This window comes from Lynx rufus, unplaced genomic scaffold (genome assembly GCF_022079265.1).
Source record: "Lynx rufus isolate CCGP_SWC_20201006 ecotype Redwood Valley unplaced genomic scaffold, mLynRuf1.p SCAF_17, whole genome shotgun sequence".
NCBI classification, from domain to species: domain Eukaryota; kingdom Metazoa; phylum Chordata; class Mammalia; order Carnivora; family Felidae; genus Lynx; species Lynx rufus.
Window position 1 is genome coordinate 5,963,950 of NW_025814831.1, and position 21,621 is coordinate 5,985,570.

Consider the following 21,621-nt stretch of genomic DNA (forward strand, 5'->3'; position numbering starts at 1 on the left):
GAGGAGCGGATCAGGGGTTAACATAGGAATGCAGAGCTTAAGAAATGTTCATTCTAATAATTGTTTATACTCATAACAGGCCCTAAATGTCTCAGCCTTAAAACCAACCCACCTTACTAAGCAGACTTCAACAACAAAAAATAAAAAGCCTTTTGTAAGTATCTGTCCAGGAGTCTAGCGTACGTTTTCTAAATTATTACTTCATTTATTCTCTTTCAAGAGCCTAAAATGCTAGTTGTAGGTACCGACCTTTTCCTGATACAGACTTTTCCTTTCCCACCAGGGGGAGTCAGCGGTTGACAGTGGGAGGAAAAGTAAAGGCGAGTAACCTGGGGACAGTCTGTGCCAGCAAGCCAGGCTTTCAGGACTACCAGGTCAGGAACCAGGATCTGTGACTTCGCCTGCCCTACGTAGGTCGCAAGGTTGACAAGATCACTTTGGAGGGCTTCCCTAGCTTGGCTCCATGGGAATTTCTATGCACAGCAACTCAGTTAAAGATAAACAGCAGATAAAAAAGGATGAGGTGGAAAACCCACAGAGGAGTGGCAAATGGTCAGGACTAGTAACTTTTAGCAAACCTGAACTTCTTAACATGTAGAACTGAGAGAAAATTAAACACTTTCCAACTTTCTTTCAATCTACTGATTTTAACATCAACGTTTTTCGAGTCTTAGATGTTTTAGTCAATCCAGTACAAAGCACTTCTATATTTGGTCTAACATAAGATAATTAAAATACCAACAGCCTTGAGTGAAGGTCATAATTTCTGCATACCCGAAACCTCAAGATTTTAAAGCCTTCTTAGTCTTTTCTCAACACTAAATGTTTTAAATACTCAGCTTTTATCATGAGCTTCTCTATTCGGCCCAATGATTAAGTGGTTTAGCTTATAGTAAGCTCTATAAAATAGGATGTCACTCCCATACAATAATGACGACAATTTAGGGAAAAATAGACATCTCAGACTGTGCCCTAAATCTAGCAACATGGCAATGTTCATTAGTCATACTGCCAGGGAAAAAAAAAACAACAGTAAACACGGCCTTAAAGCAATGGATTAAGGATGTTCAAGACACAACTGAAGAGTGATGAAATACTAAAACATACATAGCGTATGTAGCCTTACTGGGCCTACATCTTCTCATCTGCAAATTTAAGCAGGTCCTGCTCTAGTATCTACACGATGGAAAACTATTCAGCCTTAAAAAGGAATAAAGTACATTCTACAATGTGGATGAAACTTGAAAACAGACTAAGTCAGACACACGAGACCACAGAATGTAGGATTCCATTTAAATGAAATGTCCAGAATGGGCAAATCCAGAGAAACACAAAGTAGATTAGTGGTTGCCAGGGCCTGGGGGGCGGGGGAGGGGGGCAGAGGAAATCTGAGAGTGATTGCTAATGGGGTTTCTTTCTGGGATGATGGAAATATTCTGGAATTAGCTAGCGGTGATGGCTGTACAACCTGGTGAGTATAGTGGAAGCCACTGAACTGTGCCCAAGTGAATTACACCAGTTAAAAGAGGAAACAAAAAAGTTGATTTCTAAGGACCTTTCAAGTCTAAAACTACTCTAGTATAGAACCAGTAGATTCCTTTGCTGTCACTCCATTAAAAAGATGCCAATCACACAGATTGTTGTTACTCTGTGGGAAATTAAAGTAAGATGGCATACAAGCAACAGAAACCCATAAAATCCAGATTTGGCTTCCTCAAACATGCTGGCTCCCACAACATTTTTTTTTTTTTAACTAAGAGGTACTAGCGAATAACTAGAGCTCTGAGAATACCCTGTGTACAATTATTTTTATGAAGACTTCACGTAACTAAGCTTGGACTTGGGCAAAACTGTCACGTCACAGCTCATTTCCAATCTAAAGGACTTTTCACGAAACCACACTGTAGTTAAAACTCTCATGCCTGGGATCAAATGAGATTTGGTGGTGAAAGCACTGAGCATATCGCCTACCAGTCAGCACACAGACACGTAGAAATTCAGCCTAACAGTGAACCTGCTTTGATTTCTTCACCTACTATCAATTATCTCCTTATTTCAGTTCCAAAGATTACACTATATTCAGAATCTGTACTTGGGACGTGCATAGTTAATCACAAACTATTTAGCGTCTCTTTGGTGTTAATTCCAAACCACAAGGACAAGGAAGAGGGATAGCTTACCACAAAACATGTCTGAGGAAACAGGCCATACTATGTTATTGCCATCAAATATTTATAATCAGCTTTATGTACAGAGTACTCTGTTATGCAGACAACGAACTCTGCAAAGAAATGGGCATTAAAATAACCCCAAACTGTTCAACTCTGTAAGCAGCCACTTACAGGGGAAATAATGACTTTTCAATGCTGACTTCATTGTAAATTACCTCCCATTAGTCAGGCCCCTCAAATGCCCCCCCAACCCCCCCCCCCTCCACTGGCTGACTTGATACGCATCACTTCATCAAGTAAAGCCTCCATTATCAAGTTTTCTGGGTATGGGAAAGCGGGTAAGCAACTTGGTAAGATCAAGGACAGAGTATGTAACGCCCTGGTTTTCCAAATTTCTGCAAAACCAACATGTCCTCACTGTGAGAAAAAGTAAATTTACTTTTATGTGGTGGGCGTATCTTTAGGTATCTAATACCTAATTTCAAATGGTATCCTGATTCCAGCAAAATTCAATAAGCAATTCATATTAATGGAAAAACAAGGCTTTCAGTTTCAACACGATCGGTGTACATGCGCTCATTCTTAAGCCACCAGAATCTACAGAAGGTGCTCTGACAACCATCAAATAAGTTAGTGGACAGGTCTCACTTAAACACGTACCTCCGACTAAACTCAAACTCCTAAGACCTCCACAAGACACTCTGAAATCCAGAACAGCAGCGCCTATTAATACCTGCTATCGAATTCTGGCAGCAACTCGGATCCCTTTGCTCGGTCCTCTGAGTCCCAGATCCGTCCGAGGTTAGTTAGCTCGTCTCGGGGCTTGCAGGAGCTACAACCAGACCAGCCTTCCCTACCGGCCTTTTCACCTCGCGCTTCATTTGTTCCTCTCAATTGTTAACGATCTTTTAATACTCAAGGGTCATCGCGCTTGGAGGCTGCGTCCAATTCTCAGAATTTATGGGACAGCGGTAAAGTAATCCTGGGAGAAGGATTCTACAACACAAACTTGGTACTACGTGTGACGATCTTCACAAATAGAAAATTAACTGGCCATGGCAGGATCATTCTCAGTGTACTTACTATCCCGGCAACTTAACTAGATAGCATGTGAAAAAAAGAACAAGACACCCACAGGGAAAAAAGCCAGCTTTTCCATGGTTATAAAGTTAAAAAAAAAAAAAAATCAACACGCAGTAAGTCCCTTTTGCTCTAGATATTTTCTTTGGCTTTGTAGAATCTCTTCACGGGGAAAGAAAGTAGATGGCCTTCTGTCAACTAAAATTCGTGCAAAGACTTAAAGTACTCGACTTTATTTAGTGACAAACGTCCCCAGTCGCGTAGATAACCGACCTATTTGCAACGCGCCGAACCCTCGACAAACTGAAACTTCCCCAAACGTAAAGGGTTAAGAGCAATCTACAAAACCTCGCGGACCCTCGCCCCGACGTGCTGCGGGGGGCGGGGGAGGGAAGCGAGGACCTCGCCGGCAGCGCGGTGACAGGCCCCGGCGGCGCGGAGCCTGCACACGCGAGCCCTACGTGCCGCCCAAGTCCCGCCCCACCGAGGCGAGCGCGGGGAGCACGGGGAGCGCAGCCGCGGGCAGAGTCCGGCCTGCGCGCCGGGCGTGGGAGCGGAAGGCGCCTCTCGGGAGCAGCTGAGGGTCCGGGGAAGGGGAAGGGGAAGGGGAGGGAAGGGAAGGGGAGGGGAGGGGAGGGGAGGGAAGGGGAGCGGGGCGGGGCCGAGACGCCCCCCAGAGGAAGGCGGGGGAAAGGCGACGGCGGGCGGCCCGGCCGGGCGCGAGCTCCGCGCAACCCGGCCGAGGCCCGCCCCGCGCCCCCCCCCACCCCCAGGCCTCGCGGGGGAGCCAGCCGGGCGGGGGCGGCGGACAACGGGCCGGCGGCCGTCCGTTGGCCCCAGCGCGCCCCGCCCCGCCGCGCCGCCCCGCCCCGCGCCGCGCGGCCGCCCCGCCCGGGGAAACTACGCCATTGCGGCCTAGCGGGCGGCGCCGCGCCTCCCGCCGCCATCTTCGGCCCGCCGGCCCGCCGGCCCGCCGCCCCCGCCGCGGCCCGCCATCTTTTGGGGCCGCCATACTTGCCCTGCGAAGAAGATGGCGGCGCCCATCACACACATAAAACATGGCTTCCCTTCAAAACAAAAACATCCCGGGGGCCGGCGCGCGCCGGCGCTCACCTGAGGACCACATGGTGACCGAGAATTCGCCCTCCAGGGTCTTGATCTGCACCTGCTTCTGCTCCCACTTCTTGTTGCCCGCGTCCGCGCCGCCCGCCGCCCCGGCCCCGCCGCCGAGGTAGCCCTTCTTGCCGCTCTTCTTGCCGCCGCCCTTCTTGACGCGGCCGCCGCCCGACGACGACGAGCCGCCGCCGCCGCTCTTGCCGGCCGCCGCCACGGTGACCAGCGTCTGCTCGATGTAGTCGTCGTCGCCGCCGGCCGGCGCGGGCACCGGGATGAGGATCTGGTCCTCGAAGCCGTCCTCGGCGCGCAGCCCGTCCGAGTCGTCGCCGCCCACCACCTCCTCGCGCGTCTGCACCAGGATCACCTCCTGGTGGTGGTGCACCTGGGTCGGGTCGTCGGTGACGAGCGGCTGCAGCGCGATCATGGGCGGGTGGTGGTGGTGGTGGTGGTGGTGGTGGCCCGCGTGCCCGTGGCCGCCCCCGCCACCGTGGTCGCCGCCACCGCCGTCCTCGTCGTCGTCGTCCTCCTCTTCCTCCTCGCCCACCACCGTGGTCTCGATGGTCTCCACCGGGATGGTCTCCACCTCAATCTCGTGCAGCTCCACGATCTCGGCCGGCATCTCCGAGCCGTCCGTGGCGATGTAGAGGGTGTCGCCCGAGGCCATGGCTGAGGGCTCCGCCGCCACGGCCGCGGCGGCCTCCGCTCCGGGGCTACGGGCGGGCGGGCGAGGAGGCGGCCGGCCGTGGGGAAGGAAGGCAGAGGGAGGAAGGCGGCGGGCGGGCGGGCGGGCGGGGGGAGAGGGGGCGGGCGGCGGGGGGAAGGGGCGGGCGCGGCGGCGGCGGCGGCGGGCTTCCCCGCCTCCTCGCCTCGGTGCGCCCCGCGCTCGCTCGGCCGCTGCTCGCCCCGGCGCCCCGCCTCGCCGCGCCTCGGCCGCCCGCTCTGGCCGCGCCTCCTCCCGCCCTCCGGGCCGGCGCTCCGCTTCCCCCTTCCTCCTGCGCCTCCGCCTCCTTCCACACAAATACCAACTCCTCACCCCGAGCCCAGATCTCGCCGCCGCCGCCGCCGCCACACTCCGCTCGGGCTCGGCCTCGCGAGACTTCCGCGCTGGCCTCGGCCCGCCCCGCCTCGCTCCCACTCGCCCACTGGCCCTCTCGCTCCTCCCCCTCTGCCAATCGATCTGCCCGTTCGCCGTCGTGGCCCCGCCCACTCACCCGGGCTCCTCCCGGATTGGGGTCGACGGGGCGGCCCCCGCGCGCGCCGGATGGCCGCGGCGCGTGACGTCAGCGCGCCGCCACCGCCCGCCGCCGAGAGTCGCGCGGCTCCCGCCCTCCGCGGTGCAACAGCAGCGAGACCCGCCGCCCCGGGCCCGGGCCGCACTCGGGAGCGGGGCGTCGCCGCTGCAGCCGCCGCCTCGGGAGCCGGTGAGCGGTGCGCGGTCCCCGGCGCCGCGGGGGAGGGGCCTGCGGGAGAGGGCGGGGTCGGCCGCACGCGGGGTCTAGGCAGGCCAGCGGCCCGGAGGACGCGCGGGGGAGCGGGCGGCGCGCGCGGGGCGGCCCCGGCGCCCAATAAAGTCTGCTTTGACGAGAAACGCCTGTGCCTCCTTTTTCGCGTCGGGTGGCGTTTGCTCTCGGCGCCTGGCTCCGGGCGGGCGATGGCGGCGGTGAGTGTGCAGGGCCAGGCGAACAAAGGCGGGCGGGCCGCAGAGGAGAATGGCCGTGGGCCTCCGCGGGCCCGCATCTCGCCGCGAGCGCCCTTCCCCGCGAGGCGCGGGGCCCGGGGTGCCGAGCGCAGGTGGGCCGCGCCGGACGGCCGGGGCGGGGCGGCCGGGCGGAAGCGGCGCGCGGAGCCCCCAGGTCCACCGTTGGGAGGATGTCCGTTATCCTTTTGTGACCCGCGGAAACCTGAGACGGGGCCGTTGGGTGCCCGCTTCGCTGTAGAGCTTGGAACCACGGGGGCCCCCGCCGCTCGTCGTGTCGCTCGGCTCCTTGTGGCTTTCTAGAATTTCCTTCTGAGCTTCCCTTTCTTCGCTCTCCAGCCAATCAGTGTTTTCCTTGACCACCGTCTTCACCTATTTCTCACTTTCATAGACACTCCTCCCTTTGCCCACCAGGCTTTGCATTCGTCTCATCCTTTAAAGCTCCCCCGTTTCTCCATTCTTCGTGCAACAGAGCCTGGATTTTTCCTGGCACGAAATAACGGCAAGTTCAGCCTTCCTGAATGGCTGGTGCAGCGAGGTCATTTTGCCCTTACTCATCCTTTTGGTCGACCTGACAGTTGGTTTAAAGCAATAAAAATATAGACTCCCTGATTTTTTCAGAAAATCTGGGAAGGCGTGTCTTTGTTTGCCCAGTTTAATGCCGTGCAAATTCATTGAATGCGTACGTTCTCCACGCTTATTCCTGGAATAGTGTTCCTGCAGTTGCAGCCCATCATTGTTCTGGACTGATCCATCAGTTCTTAGGTCCAACTTGTTAAAACCAGCAGGTGTCTTTGATAACATATTAGAGAAAACTTGATTCATTCTGATTAACAAGTGACTTGATTTAATATCTAAATGCCATTCGACTTGACTTTTGAGAATTTCAGCATAAAGAGTGAAAAATGAGATCATTTTCTCTTTGCATCTGAGTTTCAAAACCTGAGTAATTCCCCTTGGAGTTCTGCACCCACACAGTTTGGCAAAGTAAAATCTGTTGAAATAAGTCATTTCTGGCTTCGTAGCTTATAAATTGTGCATAAATATTTCACAAGCGAAAACCAGTTGTGGGAGAATTTTGTATGTGGCTTAATTTCACTTTCCCCACTCTCTGGTAATTGACAAGAAAATGTTTTTGTAAGTAGTTGATACTTCCCTCTAGAAACACCAGAAATGGGGGAAGTACCTGCTTAGCTTCTAAATCCTAGATCTGTAGACGTTCACCATCAAGGGGAGAAAACTGAAAAGGGCTTAAAACTTGGGAAGGATGGCAGGTGCAACACAGCATTAAGATGTCCCTAAGTGCTATCCTCACACCTGCTCCACGAGTAGCTTTTAAAACTTGCCCCAGAGCAGGTGACCCGTTTAACATAGGCCTGGAGTTTTCTGTGGTGGGAGGTATTCTTGCTTTCAGCGCTTTAGCTGTGAAGGATCTTACGACAAGATGTGCAAAGACCCTGCGCTGTATGGGCACTAACCTCACACTTGCTGCAAAAGGTGAATATCAATTTAAAAGGACAGGTTAAATTGCCATTTCAGAACCATGGCTCTGAAAGTTTGGGTAATTTTACCGCTTTTTCTCTTCTGTTTGGGCAGAGGGAATTGAGCCAATGAGCATTCCCTCTGAATGTTCTAGAGTCCCTTTGTTTTAGCAAGAAGCCAAATGATTAGTGTTACTAAATTAAGCTGGTATTTCTCTTAACGCAGATCTTGGGTGCTTTTCCCTTTCCAACTGTGAGGGCAAAGGTTATGGCTGTGTCTGTCTCTAGCTCCTTCTTTTATACATGGAATGATTGTTTGCTTTTTGGCTCATCAAAAAATGAAGGCGGCATGACAGGAGTTCTGTATGATAGTGCTGGACTGTTTCAAGGGTCTCAAAAGCTCCAACTTCACCCAAGACTTCCAGTCTACTGCAGAAATGAATGGAAACAACTGTGGAAAAAACTAGAATGTTGGAAGAATCCTGAGTCATGCAGACTTTTCCAGGAGCTCAAGAAGTCAGAGCTCACTAATGGTTGAGGAGATGTGGTGACAAATATCTTGCAAGGAATGTGTCCTTTGGCCACCTGATCAGGACAGAAGCAGGACAGAGATGTGGACTGTTAGCCACAACTCTTAAAGTCACCTGCCTTCATCTTCCTAATGGTTTCTTTCCTGAAAGCTCCATTAAATGCTCAAACTCCGTTTTAAGAGCCTGTGGCTTAGGGAGACGCGTGGAGGGGGCAAATGTCAGGAGTGAGCAGAGCAGGGTGGGGGGAGGAAAAGGATGTGCATTAAAAAATGTTGATACCTCTCCCGTTTTCAGACAGGGTCTTATGGATTATAAGGCTGGCTGTTCAGTTTCATTCTGCCATATGTCCATTTTTTTATTTCTTTTTTAATGTTTTTATTTTTCTTTTTTTTTGAGACAGAGAGCATGAGCAGGAGAGAGAGAGACACAGAATCCGAAGCAGGCTCCAGGCTCTGAGCTGTCAGCACAGAGCCTGACGCAGGGCTTGAACTCACGGACTGTGAGATCATGACCTGAGCTGAAGTTGGTTGCTTAACCGACTGAGCCACCCAGGCGCACTGCCGTATGTCCATCTGTAACAGATTGGGAATGGTTCAGGTGATGAACTCATGACGCTAAATAATTTCCCTTTCCACATACTGAGGTACCTTCCTTGTGAAATTCCTTTTGGTTAATTCTAAACATCGAGTCCTTTTGAAGTTATCTCCAGTCAGCAGGCAGTTAGTGGTCTGCATCAGCTGCAGAAAGGAGAATGTTAGAGCCGTGGACATTTTTGGTTTTTAACGGACAGGGAAAGCAGCTGAGGAAGGAACTGGTTGAGGTCACAAAGACACATTGCAAGGTAGCCACGGGGCTGCATGTAGAGCGAGCGTCCCCTGCTTTTGTTAGACTGCAACGCCTCCAAGTTTGCAGGGGTTGAATTCCAATTTAGGTCCAGGCCGAGTGTCCTTTTTTTTTTTTTTTTTTTTTTAATGTTTATTTTTGAGAGAGAGAGACAGAGCATGAGCAGGGGAGGGGCAGAGAGAAAGGGAGACACAGAATCTGAAGCAGGCTCCACGCTCTGAGCCATCAGCACAGAGCCCAACTTGGGGCTCCATCTCACAAACTGAGATCGTGAGCTGAAAACACAAGTTGGATGTTTAATTGAGCCACCCAGGTGCCCCTCAGGCCGAGTTTCCAATAAAATACTTGGGAAAATCAGGTTGACATTTCACGTTTGTGCATCTAAGTTATGCTAACTTTGTATCAATACAAGTCAAATGAGGGACGCCTGGGTGGCTCAGTTGTTTAAGCTTCTAAGCTTCAGATGGTGATCTCACAGCTTGTGAGTTTGAGCCCCGCCTCGGGCTCTGTGCTGACAGCTCAGAGCCTGAAGCCTGCTTTGGATTCTGTGTCTCCCTCTCTCTGTCCCTCCCCTGCTCGCGCTCTCGCTCTCTCTCTCTCTCTCTCTCTCTCTCTCTCTCTTTGTCTCAAATAAACTTTAAAAAGACAAATACGAGTCAAATGAAACACTGTAGGCATGCATTTGCTGTCTTAATCATCTAAACTATAGTTCTCGGTTATGGGATCTATGAAATCTGGGCCACGAGAAGCATACTCCCCACTCCATCAATGTCTATATTAGATTTGGAGCTTAAGTTGTGGTAAGGTGCCCTGACGAGACCTCTATTAAGCTGACATTTATGTACTATTTCACGTCCTTTTATAAGACCTGAGTCAAATTCTCTTCTCTGAGGCCAAGCGGGTTCTTTCAGTATATGGATCCGGTTACTACCCATAACACTAAGGAAAGTGGAGGTCTTCGGTAACACACGAACCTAGTTCTCTACTTTGCTGGTCGATAGCCTCCCGAAGAGACGCTAGATCCACTTTTGCACTGACATTGGCTGCTCCCACCTGCCCAGCCAGGCAGATGCAGCGTGTGCACCTGAACAGAGTGAGCGGATGTTTCTCTTTTCAGCCCCGGTGACTTTTCTAGCCACGCTGGACTGCATTTGCATGCGTGGGGCGGGTTAATGCAGTGGAACAGAACAGCTTACGAGCACTAAGGAGTTAGCTTGGCCTTGCAGACGGGGTGGGGGTTTGGAATCCAGCCTCTCGGATGGATTTTCTCTGTAAAGAGGAGTGGCCCGGGGAGTTCAGGTGAGTCTGGCTGGTCATTCTCCTTGCCAAGTGCCTGGAGGACACAGCTGTGAGCGAGGATCACACACTTGTCTTCGGGGAACCTGCAGGGTCGGAGAGGATAGGTCCCAGATGGGTGGTTCGCAGATACTTGGCAGGATTCGGGTTATGCGAAGTGCTAGGAAGAAGAGGAGAGGTGGGGGATGCTGTCAGGTAAAGGCCTTCCTGAGTAAGGGACAGCGCAGCTGGGACTGAGGCTCAAGGGACCAGAAAGTGCCTGACCCAGTGTTTGGCCACACACCAGCCTTTCATTCTTTTATGTTAGTTTCTTTAAAAAAAAAAAAAAAAAAAAAAAAAACCTTAGAGCAGTGGGGGAGGGGCAGAGAGAATCAAGTAGACTGAAGGCTCCGAGCTGTCAGCACAGAGCCCGTCGAGGGGCTCAAACTCCCGAACCGTGAGATCATGACCTGAGCCGAAGTTGGACACTTAACCGACTGAGCCACCCAGGGGCCTCTGTTTTATGTTAATTTCTATGTGAGACAGCAGTAGATAAATCGGGTGATAAATGTGTAAATATTGGGGCAAGCCCATAACCCTCATTGTTAGCCTTGGAAATTCATCAAATTAATAGATTAATCCACTGAAACTGCTTTTGGGGTTGGCTGAGGTTTTCTCACTCGTACTTGGTTACTAACATCATGTCCTACTGTTGTCTTGTATCAGCCATTCCTTCTTCAAAATTCACACCTGAACTTGGGGATTAATAGTGGAAATGGTTTTGGAACTCCAGACCTTGCGAGACAGACCAGCTGCAAAGCTGATCGGTGGGAAGAGCAGACCAGAGTCACCACAAGCTTGGGGTCAGGTCCCAGTGGCGCAGTTTATCAATCGTGTAACATTAGCAGAGGCTTGTAACCTCTACACCCTTCATTTCCTCTGCTGTAAAATGGGCCTAACAATGCCAGTCTTCAGGCGTTATGGGCGTGCACAGTAATGGTAAGGAAAATGCCCAACTTTTGGGCTTTTTTGGTATGTAGGGTGCTTGTACGCCTCAGGACCAGTTACGTTTTCTTCCCACGCTTCTCTTTTCCTGGGTGAGCTAGTTCCTGACCCTCACGTCTCAGCCTCTGCGCCTGTGCTGTGCATTCGGGCGCTGCTGGTTTTGCAACTAATGATTGTAGATGGGATCCAACACTCACTTGGTTTCTTAGAGCAAATGAAAATTCATTTACTAGCCAGGTAGATTTGCCGTATCAGAGGTAAGTATTTAATCTCTCTGAGCTAGGTGGATTGCTGTCTATTAAAAGTAGAATAAACAACTTGCTTTTGTGTTTTCCATGTCGATCGGAACCAGTCTTGGGGCGCCTGGGGGGCTCAGTTAAGCGTCTGACTTGGGCTCAGGTCGTGGTCTCGCAGTTCGTGAGTTCAAGCCCCACGTCAGGCCCCGTGATGTCAATGCAGAGCCTGCTTCAGATCCTCTGTCCCCCTCTCTCTGCACCTTCCCCACTCATTCTCTGTCTCTGTTTGTCTGTCTCTCTCTCTCTGAAAAAAAGCGTTTAAAAAAAACTCAATTTTTCAACATTGGAGCTCCCTTTGGACATGTCTCTACTGCGGACTGCTGGTGTCTCGCTCACTTTTCTTGTGACACAGGTGCTCTGGCTGGAGAGGGTGGACCCAAGGAGACTTGGCACAGGCGTTGTCATGGTGGGGTTCAGCCCCCGCCACAGGAACAGCAGCCTAGAGGTGGGAGTCAGGAAGGAGAAAGGCTGTTGATCTCTCCTCTGTGTTCCCATGAGCCACGTTCTGGTGCTGAGTTGCCATCTGACTTCCTTGGCACACCCTGGCGCACGGTTCTTTCCCTGCTTACGTCACGTACAGTTTTGAACTTGGGATTTGAAGGATGGGGGTAGGGAGGAAGGACCATCATATCTAAACTGTGCCATCCTGTTACTCCCCGAGGAATGGGTTGGGAGTCTCCTTGCACCATTCTGCTTAAATGGCATTGTCATCGTGGCGGGAACGCAGTCGTGGGTTGGGTGCGTCTTTTCCTAGGGATGTTTTGACCAAATCCTTCCAAAGGCAGTGCTAACCGCGACCCAGTGTGAGGCTGGTGCCACTTCAGATGCTACTCTGGCATCGTCTCACCTTCTCTTGTATTTTTTGAAGACCTGGGGCTTCCTCTCACACCTGAGCCATACCAGCTCTTAGGTGACTTGAGTCAGCCCTCTGACAGCCCTCAGGTCTGTATTTTGGCCTCTGCAATTCCATTATCTCATTTCCCCTCTTCAGCTGCCATATCCCGGTCCTTGTCATTCCTGAGAGCAGCAGCACATCTGGAGTCTTAAACCCCCAATACCCTGCCCCTTCCGACTCATACCTTCCATCCCATTGACCCTCTGCTTCAGCCTCAGACCTTTATTTAGTGTTCTCACCCCTCCTTTCTCTCCCAGACTAGAAACCCATGGTTAATCACAAGCGTCTTCAGCATCCCGTCCTGCTTCTGTCTGATAAAACTTCACCCTTGGATCAACCCACCTCTGTCTCTGCGCTTCTGGAATCCTGGGACCCACTGCAGGAGACACCGTTCATGTATGTAGACTTCTGCCGTAACTTACGGTCTCCAGCATCAGCTATGTTGTTTAAATTTTTTTTTTAATGTTTTATTTGTTTTTGAGACCGAGAAAGACAGAGCATGAGAGGGGGAGGGGCAGAGAGAGAGAGGGAGACACAGAATCCAAAACAGGCTCCAGGCTCTGAGCTGTCAGCACAGAGCCCCACATGGGGCTCGAACTCACAAACCTCAAGATGATGACCTGAGCCGAAGTCGGACGCTTAACTGACTGAGCCACCCAGGCGCCCTCTCCTGGTCTTTAAAAACAAGCCCCTGTCTTGACCCTGTGTCTCTGTAGCCGTAGCCTGTCTCCTGTTCCCAGCTAAGCGTCCCGAGCCCGTCTGTGCCACCCCAGGCCCTGTGTCTCCCGGCGGTCCACCAGACATTCCATCACTGGCCACACAGGCGAAGGCTTTCTGACCTGCTTCCTCGCCTTCTCTTGCACCCGACACCGGCCGCTACTCTGTCCCTGGACTTGTCACCTCGGCTGTCTGCACCGCTCAGCTCGGTCTCCCCCTTCTCACTTCTCTTGCCACTCTCCGTGTTCTGCGTGCTCTGCTGGGTCATCGGGTCCCCACGTGTGGCCCCAACAGCCACCTGCGTGCTGACCACTCTTAGCTTCCGTCTCTATTCTGTTCACTCCGGTGTCCCAGATGGCCCCATGCACTGTCCCGCGGCACCCTGGACGCACCGCCCGCCTAACCACCTCTCCGTCCGTCCGCGCCAGCCCTGCTCTTCCAGCGGCTTCCCTCACCACCGCACTCACTTGCAGTGAACTTGGGAATTCACCCTGGACTCCTCGCTCCCTCATCCCCCGTGTGTAGCCACCAACTCCTAATGAGTTTACTTCCAAAATATTTTTTAAAGCCCGCTTTTCTCCATTCCCGCTCCTACTGTCCTCACGGAGGCCCTGGCTCCCTGTCACCTGCCCTTTGGCCAGCCCGCTGCTGCGCCTGCCACCGGTCCTCCTGCGCCAGGGGTCCCCTGAATTTTTCTAACGTGTAGAGGGGACCACATCGCTCCCCGCTTCAAACCTCTGGGGCTCCGGGCGCCTCGGGACAGCCGGCTCCTCCGCGAGGCGCTTCGAACCTTTCCGCCTCGTTTACTCGCCTTCGTGCCACCTGCAGACCCTGTTCATTTCCCTCTGCCTAAAACGGCCTTTCCCGCCTCCTTCACCTTTACTCATCTTCCAGAACTGCTCAGGTGATCTCTCCGGGAAGCTTTCCTTGGAAGGGTATTTCCATAGGCACAGTTACCATTGTTCTCACTGTAATGAACATGGCTCTTACCCGGTCTGCTTTTCTCACAAAATCACACATTCCTTAAGGGCAAGGACAGTGTCTGGTTTGCCTCTTGCTCCCAGAGGAACAGGGCCAGCCCAGTACAGGACACGCGGGGGGCCTGTCTGAGCAGAACTACCCAGTGGTGTGGTTGCCTCGTCCTCCTCCCTGCTGCACGTGGAACGAAGCCCAGGGTCCTTAGCTGGGTTTCAAGGAAACCTGGTGTAGCAAAAAAAACAAATAAATAAGAGACCTGGATTTGAATATTTGTCTCACCATGGATGAATTAACTAAGAGATCTTAGATGAGTTTCTTAACCTCTCTGGATCAGTTTCTTTATCTGTAAAATAGGAATGTTGATGTTCAAGGTTGTCGGAATGGCAGATTGTAATAATATATACAGTGCTCCTGGCTATAGTAGGTGCTTAGTAAATTCCCTCATCGTTACGGCTTTCCCTGCCCCGTCCTGCTCCACCTCGACCCCCTCCCCCAACACCCAGCCTCACAAAAGTTGTCTTGCTTCCCTGCCTTTGCTCCGTCCGTTAAGGAATGCCTTTCTCACGTCCACCGGCGTCCACTCGGTTCCGTCCTGCCTCACGGCAGGCCCCAGGTCCTCCGGTTAGAAATAACCCCTTCACTGGTCTCCAGTCCCCCATACATGTGATGTTCCCAGCTGATGACCAGCTAGCGGTCTTCTAACTACCTGTAGGCGGTTCCTGGGTTGGAAGCTTCTGGAAGGCAGCGACGTTTCTTCTTAGTTTCGCAGGTCTCCGTGCTTCTGAGCACTCAGGGCCTGGAACATCCTAAATGTTAAGTGAGGGGCTGTTTACTTTGATGGGGATTGGGAGGTTGGAAAATGCTTCTTTGCCGGGTTAAACTGTTGTCGGCGTCTTAAAGGAATCAAACCCTCTGGGAACTCTGAATTCTAGCTTACCCAGCCTACTTGTCCGTAAGATTTTTTGCCAGAGGTGAACGTTCCCATTTGCAAGCAAATAAACAAGTGTCTGGAAATTAGACATCATTCTAGAAAATCCATGTCAAACACGGTGAAAAATCATCAGTCTTGAAATTAGTTTATAATGTGAAGAAAGCAAAGCCTGTTGTTTGCTCCAAGCTACAGGAAAGTGATGTGTATTTCCAATTATTTCTCCAAGGCATATTCAAAAAGGAAATTCTTTAAGTAGACTGTGCTTTGGGAAGATAATCTCATTTTGACCTGCTGAAAGGAAGCTGACACAATCTCCTCCCGCCCTTTTATTTTTTAAAAAAATTTTTTTAACATGTATTCATTTTTGAGAGGGAAAGACAGAATGTGAGTGGGGGAGGGGCAGAGAGCATGGGAGACACAGAATCGGAAGCAGGCTCCAGGCTCTGAGCTGTCAGCACAGAGCTCGACGCGGGGCTCGAACTCACGGACCGCGAGATTATGACCTGAGCTGAAGTGGGACGCTTCACCGACTGAGCCACCCAGGCACCCCAGCCCTTTAATTTTACATTTTATTTATTATCTTAGAGTTTTTATCTATTTAAGTAATCTCTACACCCAACACGGGTCTCAAACTCAGGACCCCAAGATCAAGAGTCGCACGCTCCACCAACTGAGCCAGCCAGGCGCCCGTCATCCATCCCTTGTAAAGCAAATGGTGTTGGCCAGTAAAATCCCATCACACCCACCACAGCAAAGAGAGTCTACATAAAAAGACCATTTCCTGTGGAAATAAGCATCTTATTGATCGATAAATCCAACAGTTAGCAGGTTAGCAATGCTGTTTGCAGACAGAGGTGTTTTAGGACCTGCTTGCACGCATCTGTCACGGCCATTAAGTGGTGATTTCCCTTGGACACTGCTCATCCCCTTTCCCCCCAGACCATTGAATTCTCCACGCAAAGCCTACTCACTGAGAGAAGAGAAGCAGTCCCCTTGTGGCTGCGACCCAGGCGGGTAGCCCTGTCCAGCAGGGAGCTTATGATGTCAGAGTTTATCTGAACAGCGTTCAGGGTTGCAAACTGGCCAAATTCAAACTTGTTTTTATAGGATCCAAATTTAGCAACTTGTATACAAAATGTAACGTGTAAACCTCCGTCCTATAAACTACTTCTGCCTCAGGAACATCAGGGTGGGGAGGTAGCCTGGCTGTCATCCAGCCTACTCCTGCCAGCTCTCGGGGGGACGGGGGGGGGTCCTCTTGCAAACTGGGGTTCCACATTCATAAATCTAGAAACAACCAGGAGAAATAGGTGAATGCATTACTGTGTCACATGCATGTGTGCGGATGCGTTTGTTGAGCAGAATGTGTCGGGGGTCCCCGTGGCCTGGCTGATGACTACTCTTAGCACCCGGTGCTTCCTTCTTGCAGAGCCCCAGTTTTCTCAGGGCAGGTACCAGGGAGAAATTCGATCCCCTGGGAAGGGTCTGAGGAGCTACCTTTGCTTAGCAGACAAATCACGATTGGGCAAACAGCCAGGGCCAGCGTATTTCCTTTAGCCAGTGACTGATCTGAGAAGGGATCAAAGAGAATGTAACGCAGTTCTGGCCAATGAAATCTTCAGGAGAGTGTGTATTGCTGAAGTGGCTTTGCCTCCCTAATGACAAGATACAGCCTGAAGAGAAGACAGTCCTACTTCTTCCTGCCCCAAAACCGGTGTGATGGCTAGGGCTGTGGCAGCCATTTTAGGACTGTGAGGAAAGGACTAAGGGATTTGGGGTCGTTGGTCCAGCACCATGGACCTGTGAACCCACTGGTACCGCGGGGCCTGTGTGAGCCATTGCACAGGTCTGTTCTTGGCATGGTGGCACAGGTCAGACTGTGAGTATTTCCCTCTGGGAACAGGGGGAGTGGGATGGAGGGCTGGCACACCAAAGGGGGTGCTGCTCTTCTGTATTTTCTCTTGGTAGGTTGATGGGATATTGTTTATGCTTATTTACTTGTTTTGAGAGAGAGAGAGAGCACAAGTGGGTGAGAGGCAGAGAGAAGGAGAGAGAATCCCAAGCAGGCTTTGTGCCTTCAGTACAGAGCCCGATGCAGGACTCAAACTCACGAACGGTGAGATCATGACCTGAGCTGAGATCAAGAGTTTGACACTTAACCAACTGAACCACCCGGGCGCCCTGGCTTTTAAGTTTTGTAAACAGTTTTAATACTATGAAAAACTGCTATGGTAAAATCATCAAAAATGTAGAACATTTGAGTATATTGTATAATCCCAACTTTGGGGGGGAAAGGTAGAGAAACAGTGAGGAGGTACGTAGGTCACAACAGTGCAGTTTTCTTCTAGGAACTGAGATTCTAGGCGGTGGTTTTCTTTGTTTACATGTGTGTGTGGCTTTCACATAAGGGATCTTTTTCCTGATTTTTTTTTTTTTATTGCAATAAAAGACAAAGCAGAAAATGTACCATCTTAGGCATTTTTAAGGGCACAGTTCAGGGGCACCGAGCACATTCACACTGTTGTGAATTCATCATCTCCAGAGCTCATCAGCTTGCAAAACAGAAACTTCCTGTTGAACAGTAAGCCCCCTGCCTGGTCCCTTCAACCCCTGGTGCTGACCGTGCACTTTCCACCTCTGTGAAGTTGACCGTTCTGGTGCCTCACGTGTGTAAGTACATTGTGCAGGGTCCTTTTGTGACCCTCTGATTTCACTTAACGTCCTGCAGATTCCTCTGTGTTGGAGCAGGGGTCAGAATTCCCTTCCTTCCTGAGGCTGAGCCGTAAGTGCCTCGTGTGGACACACCACACCCTTGTCCGTGCCACCATGGGCACTCAGGACTGCTTCCACACTTCAGTTGTGAATAATGCTGCCGCGCACATGGGTGCACAAACAAGCATGAATTTTGTAATCAGAGGGAAAGTAGCAGGGACGCCTGGCTCATAATCTCAGAGTCGTGAGTTCAAGCCTCATGTTGGGTGCGGCGCCTACTTAAAAGAGAGCGAGGGGCACCTGGGTGGCTCAGTTGGTTAAGTGACTGACTTTGGCTCAGGTCGTGATCGAGCCCCGCATTGAGCCTGCTTCCAATTCTGTGTGTCCCTCTCTCTCTCTGCCTTTCCCTGCTTGCTTGCTCTCTCTCTCTCTTTCAAAAATAAACATAAAAAAAAAAAAAAGACAGAGAAAAGTAGCAAATGAAGAAAATCTTGGGGAAGCCACATCATCTATTTTGAATTTGTGCTAATTTTCCTCATCATTTCTCATTTTGTATCAGACCTCTTGAGCACTTAGCCAATAGTAACGTTTCCCTCTCTTCGGGAAGGGAGAATTAGTACCTGGACGCTTTCTCCCCGCTTGAAAGCCTGATGGCCGTGCAGGGTTAGCTGCTTTTAAGCACTCGCACCTGCTTCCCATGTCCTTCCCTCACTGGGCCTGGTCACGACTCCCGGAGAGGGCGGCCCTACGCACTCCTGCCTGTACCTCCAGGCTGTGTGGGGCTGTTGGGCTGTTTCCCCAGCCAACTATACAGAAGGCAAAACAGCCATGAGTCCGCTCGCCAGCAACCCAGGGCTCCCGGTGGTCACCCCCCCACAGAGACCCCGGGGTTCAGGACACGCGGGGCGACCACGTGCCAGGTGCCCTGCACCCAAGCGTCTTCAGGGCAAGGAGATGCCGTTAGAGCTCACTAACTTGCTGGAAGGGGCAGCACTTGAGTCAGAAAAGACCCTCTAACTGATGTAGTCCAAGCACTTGAGATGCCCAGGCCGGGTGTCCGTGCACCATGCTGAACCGAAAGTGCCTTTTCTGCCCTCAACCGGGTTGATGTGGCAGCCGGACCAGCACCGCTGGGTCTGAGCCGGCCCCATGGTGGTCACCTGTGCTTGGAAGCCTTTGTTGGGCCCTGCTACTCTGCCAGCTGGCTCTCGAGCCGCTCCAGGCCGTCTACGGGCACCCAGATGTACCTTGTCCCTCCCTGCCGCTCCTGCCGTCCCCGAGGTCTTCCTCCCCAGGCTCTCTCTCTGCACACTGGCCCCTTTTTTTATTTTTTTATTTATTTATTTTTTTAATTATTTTTTTTTCAACGTTTATTTATTTTTGGGACAGAGAGAGACAGAGCATGAACGGGCGAGGGGCAGAGAGAGAGGGAGACGCAGAATCAGAAACAGGCTCCAGGCTCTGAGCCGTCAGCCCAGAGCCTGACGTGGGGCTCGAACTCACGGACCGCGAGATCATGACCTGGCTTAAGTCGGACGCTTAACCGACTGCGCCACCCAGGCGCCCCTGGCCCCTTTTTTTTAAAATGTTTTTTTTTTTTACATTTTTTTATTTTTGAGAGACAGAGACAGAGTGCAAGTGGGGGAGGGGCAGAGAGCGAGGGAGACACGGAATCTGAAGCAGCTCCAGCTCTGAGCCATCAGCACAGACCCTGATGCGGGGCTCGAACCCATGAACCGTGAGATCATGACCTGACCTGAAGTCGGACACTTAACCGACTGAGCCACCCAGGTGCCCCTCTGCACACTGGCCCTTTAACTGGTGCCCCAGGGCCCCCAGCCAGGTCCCCCAAGTGTTCATGGTGCCGGCTCAGGCTCTGTGCTGGGGCCTCCCTCTCATCTCCACTTGGCCTCTCTGTCTACATCCCTGTGCTACCTGAGCCCGGAGGAAGGGCCCGGGGATGCACGCTCACTAATACCACTTCCCTCTGGCAAGTCTCTGGGAGGATAGAGAATCGAAGATGAGCCTCTCTGTTGAACTGGACCAAGCTGGGGAAGGAGGTCCCGGGACCCAAGGGAAGCGGGTGGCCCCACCCTGGGTCACAGGGAGGGGTGCGTCAGGGCCGTTTCTGCCAATTAGGGCTTAAGGCAGTGACTTTGGTGAGGAGCTAGAAGCTGCTTCTAGAAGCCTGGTGTTATCTTTTACACGCACAGGGAACTGCGTAGAGTTATGTCGTGGCCTCTGCAGCTGTGCACCCGCTGTTTCCCGTTGCCTGCGCCCGGCTCTCCCTTCCTGCTCCTTTAGTGTCCCTCTCCATGTCTCGTTTTCCCTTGCTGTCCCCTTGTGTCAGCCTCCCACAGACCCTCCCTCTTTCATACGGAGGTCATGGGTGTCCATTCCACACCTGTCTGTCTGCCCGCAATGGCTTTATGTGCTATTAATAGAGCCAGCACGTGACTTATGGTTTGGAGCTTTTTTTTCCCCCTAGAAAAATTCCAGCCCGTTATTTTTTTCAGTCAATGGGCTTTCATTGATTTTCCTCCCCACGGATCAATGACCTTGTCCAGAAAAGCTCACCACCACCCTGTAGAAATGCAGGCCTGGGAAGGAATCCCAGAGCCTCTGAGTTCTGTTTGCAAAACTGAGCTCTGGCCCCCGAGCCCACCCTCACGCTGCTGTGTTTCATGATCCCCCCCCCCACCGCCCGCCCGTGGCACACACCAAAACCGGGAACCTGCCTTCTTCCTTCCCCGTCCAGCCCGTGGACAGGCAGTGTCGGGTGTCTGGGCCTCGTGTCTCCACTCTCCTCCCCCCCAGCCTGGGGCTGGGCTCCCTCTTCCATGTGCTGCTTCTGGGCAGGCCGAGACCAGAAAGGTAAAAACTCTCTCGCGCTCCCTGGTCACGGGTCCTGGGCGAAAATCGGGTGCCTCCAATCAGATGCCCAACTCGGAAAGCCGATGGTAAGGGTAGGCTTTGGCATACGTGGGCACGTGCAACGTGTATGTGACAGGCTGAACCTAGAGCGGGAAGCCGCACTGCCCCCTCCCTGGCGCCGAGGGCCATCTGTGTTGGGAACTGGGAAACAGGGCCCTCTCTGCTCGAGGCTTCCCGGGACATGTTTTCTGGGCATCGCCAGGAGAGCCGCGTGGGGCGCTCGCCACAGCAGCGGCCACACTGTTCTCTGATCTCTGTCCCCACCCCCACCTCCCCTGCTGTGCGCGCTTGGCCCTGTGGCCTCGATGGTGGCCCCCACCTTCTGACCGGGGCCCTTTTTGGCGGGTCAGCCATTCCTGGGTCCCCGGCGCATGTTTTCAGCACAGCCAGTGATTCGGTTAAGCTAACTCCTGTGCTGGCCCTTGTCCATTTGAAGTATCCGAACCTTTGTGTCCCCGCCAGAGTCCTGTGTTGCAGCCTAATCCCCAGCGTGAAGGTGTGAGGACGTGGGTGCCCTTGGACGGTGATTTGGTCGCGCGGGGAGGGAACCCTCCTGAATGGGGTCCGTGCCCTTCAACACAGGCCCCCAGGGAGGCCCTCTGCTCCTCGGGCCGTGTGAGGACACGGCAAGGGAGAGGCCGTCTGCAGCCTGGAAGAGAGCCCTCCGCAGAACCCGGGTGTTGGCACCTCGCTCTCAGACTGTGAGAAATCGTGTCTGTGGTTTGTAAGCCTCCCCGCTATGCTGCTTTGTGACAGCAGGCTGAACAGACCATCCTCCCCTCCCCCAGGTCTGGGGACCTGCTGTTTCCTCTCATTTGATTGTAAGCTCCTTGAGCGCAAGCGTTGCGTGTGGGCGGTGCCCCTATGGAGAGCTCACTCAAGGCTTGCTGGGTAGAAAGCCTGGATCAGCTTGGGCCCCCCCCCCAGCCCCCCACCCCCAGCAGCACCCTGACCACAGTGG

The 21,621-nt window shown here is 52.6% G+C and overlaps 2 protein-coding genes across 2 annotated transcripts in view; one reads left to right on the top strand and one right to left on the bottom strand.

The window, feature by feature from the left end:
• YY1 (YY1 transcription factor) overlaps positions 1–5,137 on the bottom strand; it is a 28,683-nt gene extending 23,546 nt beyond the window's left edge. Inside the window, exon 1 of the mRNA XM_047080115.1 lies at positions 4,365–5,137. Coding sequence (XP_046936071.1) covers positions 4,365–5,031 — 667 coding nt within the window. The 5' untranslated portion in view covers positions 5,032–5,137. The remainder of the gene's footprint in view (positions 1–4,364) is intronic.
• A 396-nt stretch (positions 5,138–5,533) lies between these two features.
• DEGS2 (delta 4-desaturase, sphingolipid 2) overlaps positions 5,534–21,621 on the top strand; it is a 71,432-nt gene continuing 55,344 nt past the window's right edge. Inside the window, exons 1-2 of the mRNA XM_047080116.1 lie at positions 5,534–6,027; positions 12,646–12,784. Coding sequence (XP_046936072.1) covers positions 5,629–6,027; positions 12,646–12,784 — 538 coding nt within the window. The 5' untranslated portion in view covers positions 5,534–5,628. The remainder of the gene's footprint in view (positions 6,028–12,645; positions 12,785–21,621) is intronic.